General features: G+C 37.6%; 1 protein-coding gene across 2 annotated transcripts in view; it reads left to right on the top strand.

The window, feature by feature from the left end:
• HIBCH (3-hydroxyisobutyryl-CoA hydrolase) overlaps positions 1-15964 on the top strand; it is a 117433-nt gene that overhangs the window by 74410 nt on the left and 27059 nt on the right. For both annotated transcript variants that reach the window (XM_033230851.1, XM_033230852.1), the window contains one exon: positions 640-721. In XM_033230851.1, coding sequence (XP_033086742.1) covers positions 640-721 — 82 coding nt within the window. The remainder of the gene's footprint in view (positions 1-639; positions 722-15964) is intronic.

A 15964-nucleotide genomic window follows, 5' to 3' on the forward strand; every position in this document is an offset into this window, starting at 1 on the left:
ACAAAATATTTTTTTTTAAAGTGGGGAAAGAGCAGCTAGAAAATAATAATTGAATTAACTTTTATTTTTGTAAATTCATCTTCTCTGAAGATCTTAACAAGCTGAACAGCAAAAAGATTTTGTGCAGTGATTTGAATTTGTATTTGTGCAAAATATCTTTTTAAGTGGGGAAGAGAAGCTAGAAAATAATAATTGAATTAACTTTTACCTTTTTAAATTCATCTTGTCTGAAAGTCTTGACAAGCCGCTCAGCAAAAAAGGTTTTGTGCAGTGATTTGAGAGATTGACAGACTGGCTTTGGGAAACAAGGGGAGGAAAAGTATTAGAGAATAAGACAACCATCTCTACGATTTAGAAGCATCGATGTTTCATTGTTGAATTATCTCTTTACATGGAAATATAATAGATGCAAAAATGCAAAAGAAAAAAATAAAATTTAGATTTTATTTTGTTAGTGAAGGTAGACTGCAAATGCTTACCCAGGGAAGCAGTGCTCTCTTTCTTTTTACGTCCTATTAAAGAGGTAAGACAATTCTTCATTATTGAAATAGAGGTGGGGGAAAACCTATGTTCAGATTCATCAGTATGAAACAGGAAATCACTTACACATTGGTGAAGTCACATTTCGTTTTTTTATAGTTGTTTTTCAGCCAATACCATGGAAGAAATTATTGAAAACTTAAAGCAAGATGGTTCATCTTTTGCCCTGGAGCAATTGAAGGTAATATTGGAATCCTTTCTGCCCTGACTGAACACAGTGAAGTCCGGTGACAGGGAAGCCTCTCTAAGGGGGTATTCGTGCTCCATTGGTGGTGACATAGCCCACACATTGTGTTTTCTTTTTTCCCAAATTTAGGTGAGCTTCAGAAATCAATTCCACTAACCTTGACCTAAATCCAAGTGCCATGTCTACCTGCTGGTCGTTGAGGGCAAAGCCAATCTAGTTTTATCTCCTTTGAATGTAACAGAGGACTTTAGTAAGCATGCTTCATTTCCAAATAGTTCTCCTTGTCCTGTGGAGGAAGGTTTTTAGGGACACTTTAATTAGAAGGGCTGGGTCACTGGAGAATAGTCACCTTATGATACATTGCAATTGTGACATCAATCTATAAATTCTACTTAATATGGTCTTTCTAAACAGGAAGTTTAATTAAAAAGTGATGTTTTTAAACAAGTGAGAGACTCCATCTCTTGCCATAGCTGAGTCTTATGTAGTGTTTCTGTGTTAGGTACACTTTGATCTTTTTGACACATAACTGTTAGCAGAAGAGCCATTTTTGTATAAATGTGTACATACTAGGTATTGACATTCATGGACCTCTAGTATGATTATGAAACTTGGAATATTTCAGACTTCTAGACAAAGGAACGAAAAGATATGTTTCCTTTTACTTAAAAGGTGTTTTAGCTTGTCTTCATCTGATTGCATTTTTCATATATATATATATATAAATTACTTTAAGCTCTACATCATGATTCCATAATGTTTTTCTGTTTATAGATGTAATCATAGCATTTCAGTTGTCAAGAAACATATTGAGAAAAAATTTTAATAGTCTTACCTGTAAAGGTGAAAATATTTCCTCCATTGTCACTGTATTTTTTTGTTTGTTTTCCTTTTTTTGAGACGGAATCTTGCCCTGTTGCCCAGGCTGGAGGACAGTGGTGCAATCACAACTCACTGCAGCCTCAGCCTCCCAGGCTCAAGCAATCCTCACACCTCAGCCTCCTGAGTAGCTGGGACTATGGGTGTGTGCCACCACGCCTGGCTAATTTTTTGTATTTTGTTGTAGAGACAAAGTTTCACCATATTGGCCAAGCTGGTCTCGACCTCCTGGGCTCAAGTGGTTCACCCACCTCTGCTTCCCAGAGTGCTGGGATTACAGGCGTGAGCCACCACACCGGGCCTTTTACTCTATTCTTAGGGGGGAAATCCAAAATTAATTTGTTCCATGGGATCTTATACAGTATTAGAATTTTATTAAACTTTCAAGGATAGGCATAAATTAGAGCAGGTAGACCAGCCATTTATTTCCCTAACTCACAAAAGTAGATTGTTATTGTTAACAACTTCCAGGAATGTTTGCATAGATAGGCATTTTGTAATTCAAGGAATCGGACTTTAAGTTGGTGTATTAGGGTGCTCTATAGGGAAAGAACTAATGGCAGATACATATATAAAGGGGAGTTTATTAAGTATTAACCTGCATGATCACAAGGTCCCACAGTAGGCTGTCTACAAACTTGAGGAGCAAGGAAGACCAGTCTGAGTCTCAAAACTGAAGAACTTGGGGTCTGATATTCAAGGGCAGGAAGCATCCAGCATGGGAGAAAGATATAGGCTGGGAGGCTAGGCCAGTCTCTCCTTTTCACATTTTTCTGCCTGCTTTATATTCTCTGGCAGCTGATTAGTTTGTGCCCATCAGATTAAGGGTGGATCTGCCTTGCCCAGCCCACTGATTCAAATGTTAATCTCTTTTGGCAACACCCTCAGAGACACACTCAGGATCGATACTTTGTATCCTTCAATCCAGTCAGGTTGACACTCAGTATTCACCATCACAAGTCCACCCCTTGTCAACTTGAACCCATACACATCTCCTGAGGCTTCTAATAAAGACAGTAATAAGGTCATAATTATGCCTAACATAATGCAACTATCCTTTGTACAACCAGAAACGCACCAATTCCCAACCCAAATACTATTACATAAAGTTAGCAGTACTTAAATGCCAATATGAAGTCAGTAAATCTTTGTCACGTGATAAAGGAAAAGGAAATAAAGATATTTTCTTAGTACAAGTATATACATGCACAAACATGTTTTTAGCAAAAGATGGAGGAAATACTCATGACAATTATAGTCTCCATTTCTGCAGCTGATCACATGGTCATAACTAGTATTGATGACTTCCTCCTTCTACTACCCATTCTGTATTCCCTTTGTCTGCAGCAAGCACCTCACATCAACAAAAAGGACACCCATACAAAAAACCCCATTCAGAAGCCATCAGAATCAAAGATCAAAGGTAAATAAACACACGAAGATGAGGAAAAGCCAGTGCAACAATGCTGAAAATTCCAAAAACCGTAATGACTCTTCTCTTCCAAATGATTACAATTCCTCTCCAGCAAGGGCACAAAACTGGATGGAAATGAGTTTGATGAATTGACAGAAGTAGGCTTCAGAAGGTGTGTAATAACAAACTCCTCTGAGCTGAAGGAGCTTGGTCTAACCCAATGCAAGGAAGCTAAGAACTTTGATAAAAGGTTACAGGAACTGCTAAGTAGAATAACCTGTTTAGAGAAGAACATAAATCTTGAAGAACAAGTATCAATAATCGAATCAATCAAGCAGAAGAAAGGATATCAGAGATTGAAGATCAACTTAAATAAAATGTGAAGACAAGATTAGAGAAAAAAGAATGAAAAGGAATGAACAAAGCCTCCAAGAAATATGGGACTATGTGAAAAGACCAGACCTACGATTGATTGGTGTACCTGAAAATGACAGGAGAATGGAGACAAGTTGGAAAACACACTTCAGGATATTGTGCAGGAGAACTTCCCCAATCTTAGCAAGACAAGCCAACATTCAAATTCAGGAAATACAGAGAACACCACAAAGATACTCCTTGAGAAGAGCCATGCCAAGACACATAATCTTCAGATTCTTCAAGGTTGAAATGAAGGAAAAAATGTTAAGGGCGACCAGAGAGAAAGGTAGGGTTACCTACAAAGGAAAGCCCATCAGACTAACAGCAGATTCCTGTGCAGAAACCTTACAATCAGAAGAGAGTGGGGGCCAATATTCAATATTCTTGAAGAAAAGAATTTTCAACCCAGAATTTCATATCCAGCCAAACTAAGCTTCATAAGTGAAGGAGAAAGGAAATCCTTTCCAGACAAGTAGATGCTGAGGGATTTTGTCACTACCAGGCCTGCATTGCAATAGCTCCTGAAGGAAGCACTAAATATGGAAAGGAAAAACTGGTACCAGCCACTGCAAAAACATACCAAATTATAAAGACCACCAACACTATGAAGAAACTGCATCAACTAATGGGCAAAATGACCCACTAGCATCACGATGACATGATCAAATTCGCACATAATAATATTAACCTTAAATGTAAATGGACTAAATGCACCAATTAAAAGACACAGACTAGCAAATTGGATGAAGAGTCAAGACCCATCAGTGTGCTGTATTCAAGTGACCCATCTCACATGCATATACACATATAGGTTCAAAATAAAGGGATGGAGGAATATTTGCCAAGCAAATGGAAAGCAAAAAAGCAGAGGTTGCAATCCTAGTCTCTGATAAAATAGACTTTAAAGCAAAAGCAATAAAAAAAGACAAAGGCATTACATAATGGTAAAGGGATCAATGTAACAAGAAGAGCTAACTATCCTAAATATAGATGCATCAATACAGGAGCACCCAGATTCATAAAGCAAGTTTTTAGAGACCTACAAAGAGACTTAGACTCCCAGAGAATAATACTGGGAGACTTTAACCACCCTACTTTCAATATTAGATCAATGAGACAGAAAATTAACAATGATATTCAGGACTTGAACTCAGTTCTGGACCAAGTGGACCTAATAGACAACTATAGAACTCTCTACCCCAAGTCAACATAATATACATTATTTTCAGTACCACATAGCACTTATTCTAAAATCAACTATATAATTGGAAGTAAAACACTCCTCAGCAAATGCAAAAGAACGGAAATCATAACAAACAGTCTCTCAGACCACAGTGCAATCAAATTAGAACTCAGGATTAAGAAACTCACTCAGAACCACAAAATACATGGAAAGTGAACAACCTACTCCTGAATGACTACTGGGTAAATAACGAAATTAAGGCAGAAATAAATTAAGTTATTTGAAACCATTGAGAACAAAGACACAATGTACCAGAATCACAACACAGCTAAAGCAGTGTTTAGAGGGAAGTTTATAGCACTAAATACCCACATCAGAAAGTGGAAAAGATCTAAAATTGACACCTTTACATCACAGTTAAAAGAACTAGAGAAACAAGAGCAAACAAATTCAAAAACTAGCAGAAGACAGGAAATAACTAAGCAGAACTGAAGGAGATAGAGACACAAAAAAACCCTTCAAATAATCAATCCAGGAGCTGGATTTTGAAAAGATTAACAAAATAGACCACTAGCCAGGCTAATTAAAGAAAAGAGAGAAGACTCAAATAGACACGATAAAAAAAATGATAAAGGGGATATCACCACTGATCCCACAGAAATACAAACTACCATCAGAGAATGCTGTAAACACCTCTCCACAGATAAACTAGAAAATCTAGGAGAAATTGATAAATTCCTGGACACATACACCTTCCCAGGACTAAACCAGGAAGAAGTCGAATCCCTAAATAGACCAATAACAAGTTCTGAAATTGAGGCAGTTATTAATGGCCTATTAACCAAAAAAAGCTCAGGACTAGACAGATTCACAGCTGAATTCTGCCAGAGGTACAAAGAGGAGCTGGTGCCATTCCTTCTGAAAATATTCCAAACGATACAAAAAGGGGGACTCCTTCCTAACTCATTTTATGAGGCCAGCATCATCCTGATAGCAAAACCTGGCAGAGACACAAGGGTAAAAAAAATATTTCAAGGCCGGGTGCGGTGGCTCATGCCTGTAATCCCAGCACTTCAGGAAGCTGAGGCGGGCAGATCACCTGAGGTCCGGAGTTCGAGACCAGCCTAACTAACATGGAAAAGCCCCATTTCTACTAAAAATACAAAATTAGCTGGGCGTGGTGGCACATGCCTGTAATCCCAGCTACTCGGGAGGCTGAGGCAGGAGAATTGCTTGAACCTGGGAGGCAGACGTTGTGGTGAGCTGAGATTGCCCCATTGCACTCCATCCAGCCTAGGCGACAAGGCAAAACTCTGTCTTGAAAAAATATATATATGTGTGTGTGTATATATATAAAAACAGGCCAATATCCCTGATAAACATCAATGTGAAAATATTCAATAAAATACTGTCAAACATAATCCAGGGTCACATCAGAAAGCTTATCCACCACCAATCAAGTCGGCTTCATTCCTGGGATGCAAAGCTGGTTCAACATAAGCAAATCAATAAATGTAATCCATCACATAAACAAAACCAGTGACAAAAACCGCATGATTACAATAGATGCAGAAAAGGTGTTCAATAAAATTGACCCCTTCGTGTTAAAAACACTGAATAAACTAGATATTATGGAACATATCTCAAAAAATAAGAGCTGTTTATGACAAACCCACAGCCAGTATCATACTGAATGGGCAAAAGCTGGCAGCATTCCCTTTGAAAACCGGCACAAGACCAGAATGCCCTCTCTCACCACTCCTACTCAGCATAGTATTGGAAGTTCTGGCCAGGGCAATCAGGCAGGAGAAAGAAAGAAAGGGTATTCAAATAGGAAGAGAGGAAGTCAAATTGTCCCTGTCTGCAGATGACATGATTGTATATTTAGAAAACCTCATTGTGTCAGCCCCAAAACTCCTTAAGCTGATAAGTTCAACAGAGTCTCAGGATACAAAATCAGTGTGCAAAAATCACAAGCATTCCTGTATACCAATAATAGCCAAATCATGAGTGAACTTCCATTCACAAGTGCTACAAAGAAAATAAAATAGGAATACAAGACGTGAAGGCTGGGCACGGTAGCTCACACTTGTAATCCCAGCACTTTGAGGGGTGAGATGGGCAGATCACCTGAGGTCAGGAGTTCAAGACCAGCCTGGCCAACATGGTGAAACCTTGTCTCTATTAAAAATACAAAAATTAGCTGGCTGTGGTGGTGCATGCCTATAATCCCAGCTACTCAGGAGGCTGAGGCAGGAGAATCACTTGAGCCCGGGAGGTGGAGGTTGCAGTGACCTGAGACTGTACCATTGTATTCCAGCTTGGGCAGAGGAGGGAAACTCTGTCTAAAAAACAAAACAAAAGCAAAAACAGAAAAGGAGAACTGCAAATCACTACTCAAGGAAGTAAGAGAGGACACAAATGGATAAACATTCTATGCTTATGGATAGGAAGAATCAATATCATGAAAATGTCCATACTGCCCAAAGTAATGTTTAGATTCAGTGCTATTCCCATTAAGCTACCATTGACTTTCTTCACAGATCTAGAAAAAATTACTTTAAATTTCATATGGAATCAAAATAGAGCCCGTATACTGAAGAGAATTCTAAGCAAAAAGGACAAAGTTGGAGGCATGCTACCTGACTTCAAACTATACTACAAGGCTAGAGTAACCAAAACAGCATGGTATAGTGGTACCAACACATATAAATAGACCAATGGAACAGAACAGAGACCTCAGAAATAACACCACACACCTACAACCATCTGATCTTCAACAAACCTGACAAAAACAAGCAGTGGGGAAAGGATTCCATATTTAATAAATGTTGTTGGGAAAATTGGCTAGCCATATGCAGAAAACTGAAATTGGACCCCTTCCTTACACTTTATACAAAAATTAATTCAAGATGGATTAAAGACCTAAACATAAGACCTAAAACCATAAAAACTCTAGAAGAGAACCTAGGCAATACCATTCAGAACATAGTCATGGGCAAAGACTTAATGACTAAACCACCAAAAACAATTGCAACAAAAACCAAAGTTGAGAAATAGGATCTAATTAAATTGAAGAGCTCTGTGCAGCAAAAGAAACACTCATCAGAGTGAACAGGCAACTCACAGAATGGAAGAACATTTTTGCAGTCTATCCATCTGACAAAGATCTAATATCCAGAATCTACAAGATTCTTAAATTTACAAGATAAAACCCCATCAAAAAGTGGGTGAAGGATGTGAACAGACACTTCTCAAAAGAAGACATTTATGGCCGGGCGTGGTGACTCACGCCTGTAATCCCAGCACTTTGGGGGGCCACAGCGGGCAGATCACGAGGTCAGGAGTTCAAGACCAGCCTGACTGATATGATGAAACTGCATCTCTACTAAAAATACAAAAATTAGCCAGGCATGGTAGTGCACGCCTATAATCCCAGCTACTGTGGAGGCTGAGGCAGGAAAATTGCTTGAACCCGGAAGGCAGAGGTTGCAGTGAGCCAAGATTGCCCTACTGCCCTCCAGCCTGGGTGACAAGAGCAAGACTCTATCTCAAAACAAACAAAGACATTTACGTGGCCAACAAACATACGAAAAAAAGTTCATCATCACTGATTATTAGAGAAATGCAAATCAAAACCACAGTGAGATAACCATCTCACACCAGTTAGAATGGAGATCATTAAAAAGTCTGGAAACAACAGATTCTGGTGAGGATGTGGAGAAACAGGAACGCTTTTACACTGTTGGTAGGAGTGTAAATTAGTTCAACCATTGTGGAAGACAATGTGGCAATTCCTCAAGGATCTAGAACCAGAAATACCATTTGACCCAGCAATCCCTTTCCTGGGTATATACCCAAAGGATTATAAATCATTCTGCTATAAAGACACATGCACACATGTGTTTATTGCAGCACTATTTATAATAGTAAAGACCTGGATCCAACCCAAATGCCCATCAGTGAGATACTGGATAAAGAAAATGTGGCATATATATGCCATGGAATACTATGTAGCTGTGAAAAAAAGAATGAGTTCATGTCCTTTGCAGGGACATAGATGAAGCTGGAAACCATCATTCTCGGTAAACTAATACAAGAGCAGAAAACCAAACACCGCATGTTCTCACTCATAAGTGGGAGTTGAACAGTGAGAACATATTGACACAGGGAGGGGAACATGGCACACTGGGGCCTGTCAGGGTAAGGGGCAAAGGGAGGGAGAGCATTAGGACAAATACCTAATACTTGCGGGGTTAAAACCTAGATGACAGGTTAATGGGTGCAGCAAACCACCATGGCACGTGTATACCTATGTAACCTACACATTCTGCACATGTATCCCAGAACTTAAAGTATGTGTGTGTGTGTACATGTATATATATATGAACTTAAAGTGTCTGCGTGTGTGTGTATATATATATATGAACATGGGGCACCTAGAATTACACATTGCAGCAAGAATGCAGTTTGGCATTTTCTTATAAAGTTAAACTTACCAAGACCTAACAGCCCCACTCTGTGAGATTTATCCAAGAAAGTGTAAACATGAATCCACACAAATGCTTGTATTTACAAGTTCATTGGAACTTTGTTCATAATAGCCAAAATCTAGAAACAGCTGAATGCATATTAATTACTGAATGAATGAACTTATTGTAATTTATTTATACAATGGAATACTACTCTCTAAGAAGGAATGAGCTACTGATACAACATGATAAATCTTGGAAGCAGTATGTCAACAAAAGATGGTGTATGCAAAGGACCACTCCTTGTATGGCTTTGTTTTTATGAAATTCTAGAAAAGATAAAAGTATTTGAATAGAAAACAGATCAATTGCTAGGGGGTAAGGAGAACTCTTTGGGGTGTTAGAAATGTTCTATATCTTGATTGTGGGGATAATTATACAACTGTATACACTTATCAAAACTCATAGAACTATGCACTTAAGCTAAGTGAATTGTATTATATATAACATCAGTAGAACTATTTAAAAAATAAAATGACATACTAACAGTTTGACCTATAGATGTATGCATTATATTTGCTGAATATACCCATTATAATATACCATTTATTGCTACTAATAAGAGCAGTTTAATGCCAGTGTTGATGGATACATTGTGCTTTGGGGAAAGCGTATGATAAAGGGAAAAATGCATCAGTTGTATGTAGACAAGAAGAGAAAACAGTTTTCTAGTTCACTGATGGGCCTTAGTGACCTTTAAATGCTATCATTGGCATTTAGGAAACATAAAATAGTAGTACTTGCATCTTTAGGTAGTATCTTTTCGTTTTATATAAATTGTTAATATCTTTAAGAAGTTACCAGAAAAGTCTTAAGATCAGGTTGCAAAAGGCAGCCTTCTTGCACTAGCTCTAAACCTTTTAGTATAAGATACAAAAAAGAATATTAGTACCATGTTTTGAAGGTCTGTTTTGATCTTTGTATAGTAATATGACGTTTCAGATTGGTGAAAATATACTAAAAAATAGAAATACTTCTGTGAAACTGAACTAGTTAGTGAAATAGACATTAACTTGTTCTTAAGTATTTTGTATTTGTATCAGTTTATTGTCAGTCGGAACACTTCTGGAAATGATTTATAGATATATGTATATAAGGTATAAGATGATTACTTAGAAAAATATTTACAATTAAAAGCAGAATGTAACTCTTAAATATGGTTGATTTAAACTGGTTTAAAAAATTAAAGACCATTTGACAGAGTGTAATAGAGCTTTTGTCGCTTGGTTTTAATATAACAGATGATATGACTTGTTATTAAAATACTTGTGAATTAAATTTGACCTTCAGCTTAGTTTCATTTAACCCTGAGGACAAATGCCAAGAGACATTTCCCATATAAACCTTACAGCAACACAACACAGCTCCAGATCTTTAGTGGCAATATTGTAAAACACCTTAAAATGGCAATGTTACTCCATGAAGGTCTGTGCACCTCTGTCTGCTTGTCTCCATTCTATTATGTGTCTTTTTCTCTCAACCTTTTACCTTTTTGCTTTATTGAGTGATATCTAGCACACACCATTAACTCCTGGAAGCTTGCTTAACCCTTATCTCCTGGCACCTATGACAGAGTATTTACATGGTAGGTATGATGAATGAATGAATGGGTAAGGTGCCATAGCAGCCTCTGAAGTATGAAAATGACAATCCAGTATCTGTTCTCAGGGAGTTGGCAATCTAGTGAAACACACATATAAATGAACAATTACAATGCAGTGTGGCAAGTGCTGCTAAAATAGAGGCACAAATTATTATGGATGTCCATAGAACGATGGAGGGATTCTGAGAGGCCTCATGAGGAAGTGAAATCTGAGCAAAGTCTAAAAGATGAAAGTGAGTTGCCAGGTGCCAAAGGGTATTCCGGAGAGAATACCACATACACAAATGTTTGGAAAGTGCAGAGCAAGGAACAAGGAGTAACATACCAGGAAATACGGCCAAAAAGATGACTGGGGGCAGATCGTAATGGTCCTTATATTATACTTAACTGCTTGAATTCTGTGAGTTTTTTCCGAGTATGCATATTTTAAGAACTCACATTTTTAAAGTGTAACATACAGAAAAATACAGAAATCTTGTATGTATACCTCAATATTTTTTCACATGAACATAAGAAATGTTGGAGGCCAAAAGATTGAGAGTCGAGATCCACTCAGTATACCACTGGAGGCCATATGAGTAACAGCAAACTGTTCTCATAAACGCAGAATGTTGGCAAACTGACCAACTGTGTATGCCACCCATAAGGAATGCTGAGGGCAGTCATGCCCAAGTGCAGTGTTTCTTTTGATTAGGTACATCTGAAGCCTGTTAGTAATAATATGAACCTGTGATCAATTAAGCAGCTAACCAATCATTACCTCTTCCTCCTTGCTCTTGTTACCCAATAAATACAAAGGGCTGTAGAAGCTCAAGCACTGCCTTTGCTCACTAGAAGCAGGGAGCCCTCTTCTTCTTCCCCAGCCCCTTCCTTTAAAATAGTTACTTTTGTCTTAAGTTTTCACTTCTGTGTTCCTCCGCCTTCATTCAGTCTGGTAATGACAGTCTCAATTAGTAACAGTAGTAATTGTCATAGTGACGGTCTCAAGTAGTAATTGTGGCAGTCTGCCACAAAGAAACATTTACAGAATGCCCCAGATGTCTTACTTGTGTGCCCTCCCACTCGCCGCCTCTTCTTCAGGATAAATAACCATTGTACTGGCTTCTCACATGGTACATTTTGTTTGAGGGTTTTTTTTTTTTTAGGACATAGACTTGCTCTGTCACCCAGGCTGGAGTGCAATGGCACAATCTTGGCTCACGGCAACCTCCGCCTCCCGGGTTCAAGCAATTCTCTTGCCTCAGCCTCCTGAGTAGCTAGGATTACAGGTGCCCACCACCATGCCTGGCTGATTTTTGTGTTTTTTAGTAGAGATGGGGTTTCAACATATTAGTCAGGCTGGTCTCGAACTCCTGACCTCAGTTGATTCACCTGCCTTGGCCTCCCAAAGTGCTGGGATTACAGGTGTGATTGTTTGAGTTTTATATAAATGAAATTGTATCATTTTGTGTCTAGTTTCTTTTGCTCAGCATATTTGTGAGATTCATCCACATTGTACCTACATAACAGTAGTTTGTTCATTCTAAGATGCTCCATTGTTTGATGTGTTGCATTTCACTTACTCATTTCTACTGTTGGACATTTGAAGTTACTTGCAGGATTTTACTGTAAGAAATGATTCTGCTATAAACAGTTTTGGCCTTGTGGTAACATAGATACAAACTTCTATGGGTTATATACCCAGAAGTAGTGCTATAAAATCATCAGGTAGGTGTATATTCCTCTTCAGGAGTTATTGTTAAATAATTTTCTAATATAGTTGTATCAGTTTACATTTAAGTACTAGTTGCTCCACATTCTCACCAGCATTTTTGTTGTTGTTGTTGTTGTTGTTGAGATGGAGTTTCACTCTTGTTGCCCAGGCTGGAGTGCAATGGCGTGATCTCAGCTCACTCCAACCTCCGCCTCCCAGGTTTAAGCTATTCTCCTGCCTCAGCCTCCCAAGTATCTGGGATTACAGGCATGTGCCACCATGTCCGGCTAATTTTTGTATTTTTTAGTAGAGTTGGGGTTTCACCATGTTGGTCAGGCTGGTCTTCAACTCTTGACCTCAGGTGATCCACCCACCTTGGCCTCCCAAAGTGTTAGTATTACATGTGTAAGCCACCATGCTGGCCTGAAATTAAATTTTATGTATCGACCTTGTATCTAATGATATTGCTGAACTCACTTATTTTTTAAGTGAGTTATTTATGGTTTGCACATTACTTTGAATTTTCATCATTTGTATACATAATGTCATATTTCCTTCTTCCTTTATTCCTTCTTTTCCTTTTCTTCTCCCTTTCCTTTCTCCCTTCCTACCTCCCTTTCATACCCCTGTTATTTCCGCTTTCTCACCAGCTTCCTGTACTGGCTAGCACTGCCAACAAAATGTTCAACAGAGGTGATGATAGTGACAGCCATCTTTGTCTTATTTCCAGTCTTAAGGGGAAGGCTTTTAAGAATATTTAAAATGTTGATTTTTGTAGGTTTTCTGTGGATATTCTTCATCAGTGTGAATAAATTGATTCTATGCCTAGTTGGTGAAGAGCTTTTTCGATAATTATTGTTTTGAACGAGTGTTGGATTTTATCTTGCTTATTTTTCTGCATCTATTGAGATGATCGTATGTTTTTTTTTGCCCTTTATTAATGGAAATTACAATAATTTTTGATGATCAAATGTTTTTAACTTTGAGGAAGTCTAATTTATCTTTGTTTTTCTCTTTTATGGGTATTGATTTCTGTATCCTAAGAAAACTTTAGCTACTTACAGAATATCTTCCTGTGCTTCTGGAAGATTTCTAGTTACTGCTTTTTCGTTTAGGTCTAGATCTACCTCACATTAATTTTTTGTGCATAGTGTAAAATATAGAAGTCCAGGTTAATTTTTTCTCACATTGTTATATAATTGTTCCAGCACAGTTTGTTAAAAAGACTTCTTTCTCTTTCTTCCCCATTGCATTGCATTGGTGCCTTTTGTCAAAAATCAAATGACATTGTAGATAGATGGGAATCTGTTTCTGGGATAATGGCTTCTGAAAGAACAAATTTTTATATTTTTGGAAGAAGCCTTATTTTTTCATGATATGTGTTTTACATATTGTTGGATTTGATTTGCTAGTATGTTTAGGATTTTTGCATTATGTTTATGAGAGATTGGTCTATAATTTTTCTTGTAATTGTCATGTCAAGTTTTGGTAATAAGGTTATGCTAGACTCATACAATAAAGTAGGAAAGATTTCCTTTTTCCCCTGTTCTCTGGAAGAGTTTATATAAATTTAAAATACAAATTTTATTAGTAAAGCCATCTGGGACTGAAGTTTCCTTTGTGAAAAGGTTTGTAATTATAGATTATATTTCTTTTTTTTTTTTTTTGAGATGGAGTCTCGCTCTCTTGCCCAGGCTGGAGTGCAGTGGCGCAATCTTGGCTCACTGCAACCTCTACCTCCTGGGTTCAAGTGATTCTTCTGCCTCAGCCTCCTGAGTATCTGGGACTATAAGCACGCACCACCACACCCGGCTAATTTTTGTATTTTTAGTACACGCACCACCACACCTGGCTAATTTTTGTATTTTTAGTAGAGACAGAGTTTCACCATATTGGCCAGGCTGGTCTTGAACTCCTGATCTTGTGATCTGCCTGCCTTGGCCTCCCAAAGTGCTGGGATTACAGGCATAAGCCAAGATTATGTTTCTTTAATAAAGAATATGTGACTTTTTTTTAAGTTGTCAAATTTATTGGAGATGTTGTTCATAATATTTTTTGATGTCTGTGGTACCTGTAATGATTCCTTTTTTACTATTACTGTTTTTTTCTCTCTCGTCTACCCACCATCCCCATTTACTTTATCTTTCCATCTTTATATTTTCAGACTCTTTATTGGTCAGAATTCTTAGTTGTAGAAAAGAGAGTTCACGCCAGGTACTTTTAAGCAGAAAACGTTTTATTAAGGGACACAGACAACACAGACAACTTACAAAAGCATTAGGGGACCCAAACAGAAACTCTTTAATTTTACTGATTAGAATGGGGAGCTTACAACAGAGGCAAGTATTAACATGTGGAGACGGTATTCAGAAGATTGTAAGCAGGCATATATGAGAGATTTCATTACAAGCTCTCTGCGGTAACCAACCACAATGCAGAATAGAAATTCATTACTTTGGGCTTTTGCTACCTCTCAATTTAACTGTTACGTTTTTACAGACTTGTTAAAAAAGTGATTGGATAGACTTTTAGATGTTCCTTTAAAAAAAAAAAATCCAGCCATATAAGATGCTTCTAACAGTAGTGTCTCTTAGTTTAGTTTTATTTTCTATGCGCTGTTTGCCCTTGTAGAAAACATTGTTTCTGCTGAAAATGCTTTCAGGTAATGTATGTTTTGACCTGTTTTGCATTGATTTATTTCTCTTGTGCCTTGCAAGTGTTTAAAAAAATTGCAATTCATATTATTTCTGTGGTATAATATGAACAAATACTTTATCCTGCCCTCTGACCTCTGTAATGGGGAAAGAACATTCAATATTTCTTAATTGGTTGCCGTCTGTGGCTTACTTACACTTTTTTCTTGATGGTATTTTTAGCAGTTCAAAGAAAGTTTTTAGAAATAGTAAATTTGGTTTCTGAATTGAAGGATTAGAAAGTTTATCTCACAGCATGTTAGCAGATTTGAAATATTCTATGGCCTTTATTCAGAGGAGAGCAAAATTACATCCATGTATATATTCTTCCTACACCTTTAAGCGTTCCTTTGAGTTGGATAGGAGGTAAGCCAATTTTTTTTTTCTTTAATTAGGCTCTTAAGCCCTCATTTGCTGTTCATTGTCTCTATACTTAATGGAAGTTAATATCAGTTCTGTTTTTAATGCATTTTTTTAAAGTAAATTGCTCTTAAGTAGAAAGCTGAAACTGGATCCCTTCCTTACACCTTATACAAAAATTAATACAAGATGGATTAGAGACTTAAATGTTAGACCTAAAACCGTAAAAACCCTAGAAGAAAACCTAGGCAATACCATTCAGGACATAGGCATGGGCAAGGACTTCATGTCTAAAACTCCAAAAGCAATGGCAACAAAAGCAAAAACTGACAAATGGGATCTAATTAAACTAAAGAGCTTCTGCACAGCAAAAGAAACTACCATCAGAGTGAACAGGCAACCTACAGAATGGGAGAAAATTTTTACAATCTACTCATCTGACAAAGGGCTAATCTCCAGAACC

The sequence above is a fragment of the Trachypithecus francoisi genome, unplaced genomic scaffold, assembly GCF_009764315.1.
Source record: "Trachypithecus francoisi isolate TF-2019V2 unplaced genomic scaffold, Tfra_2.0 Lachesis_group13, whole genome shotgun sequence".
Classification (NCBI taxonomy): Eukaryota; Metazoa; Chordata; class Mammalia; order Primates; family Cercopithecidae; genus Trachypithecus; species Trachypithecus francoisi.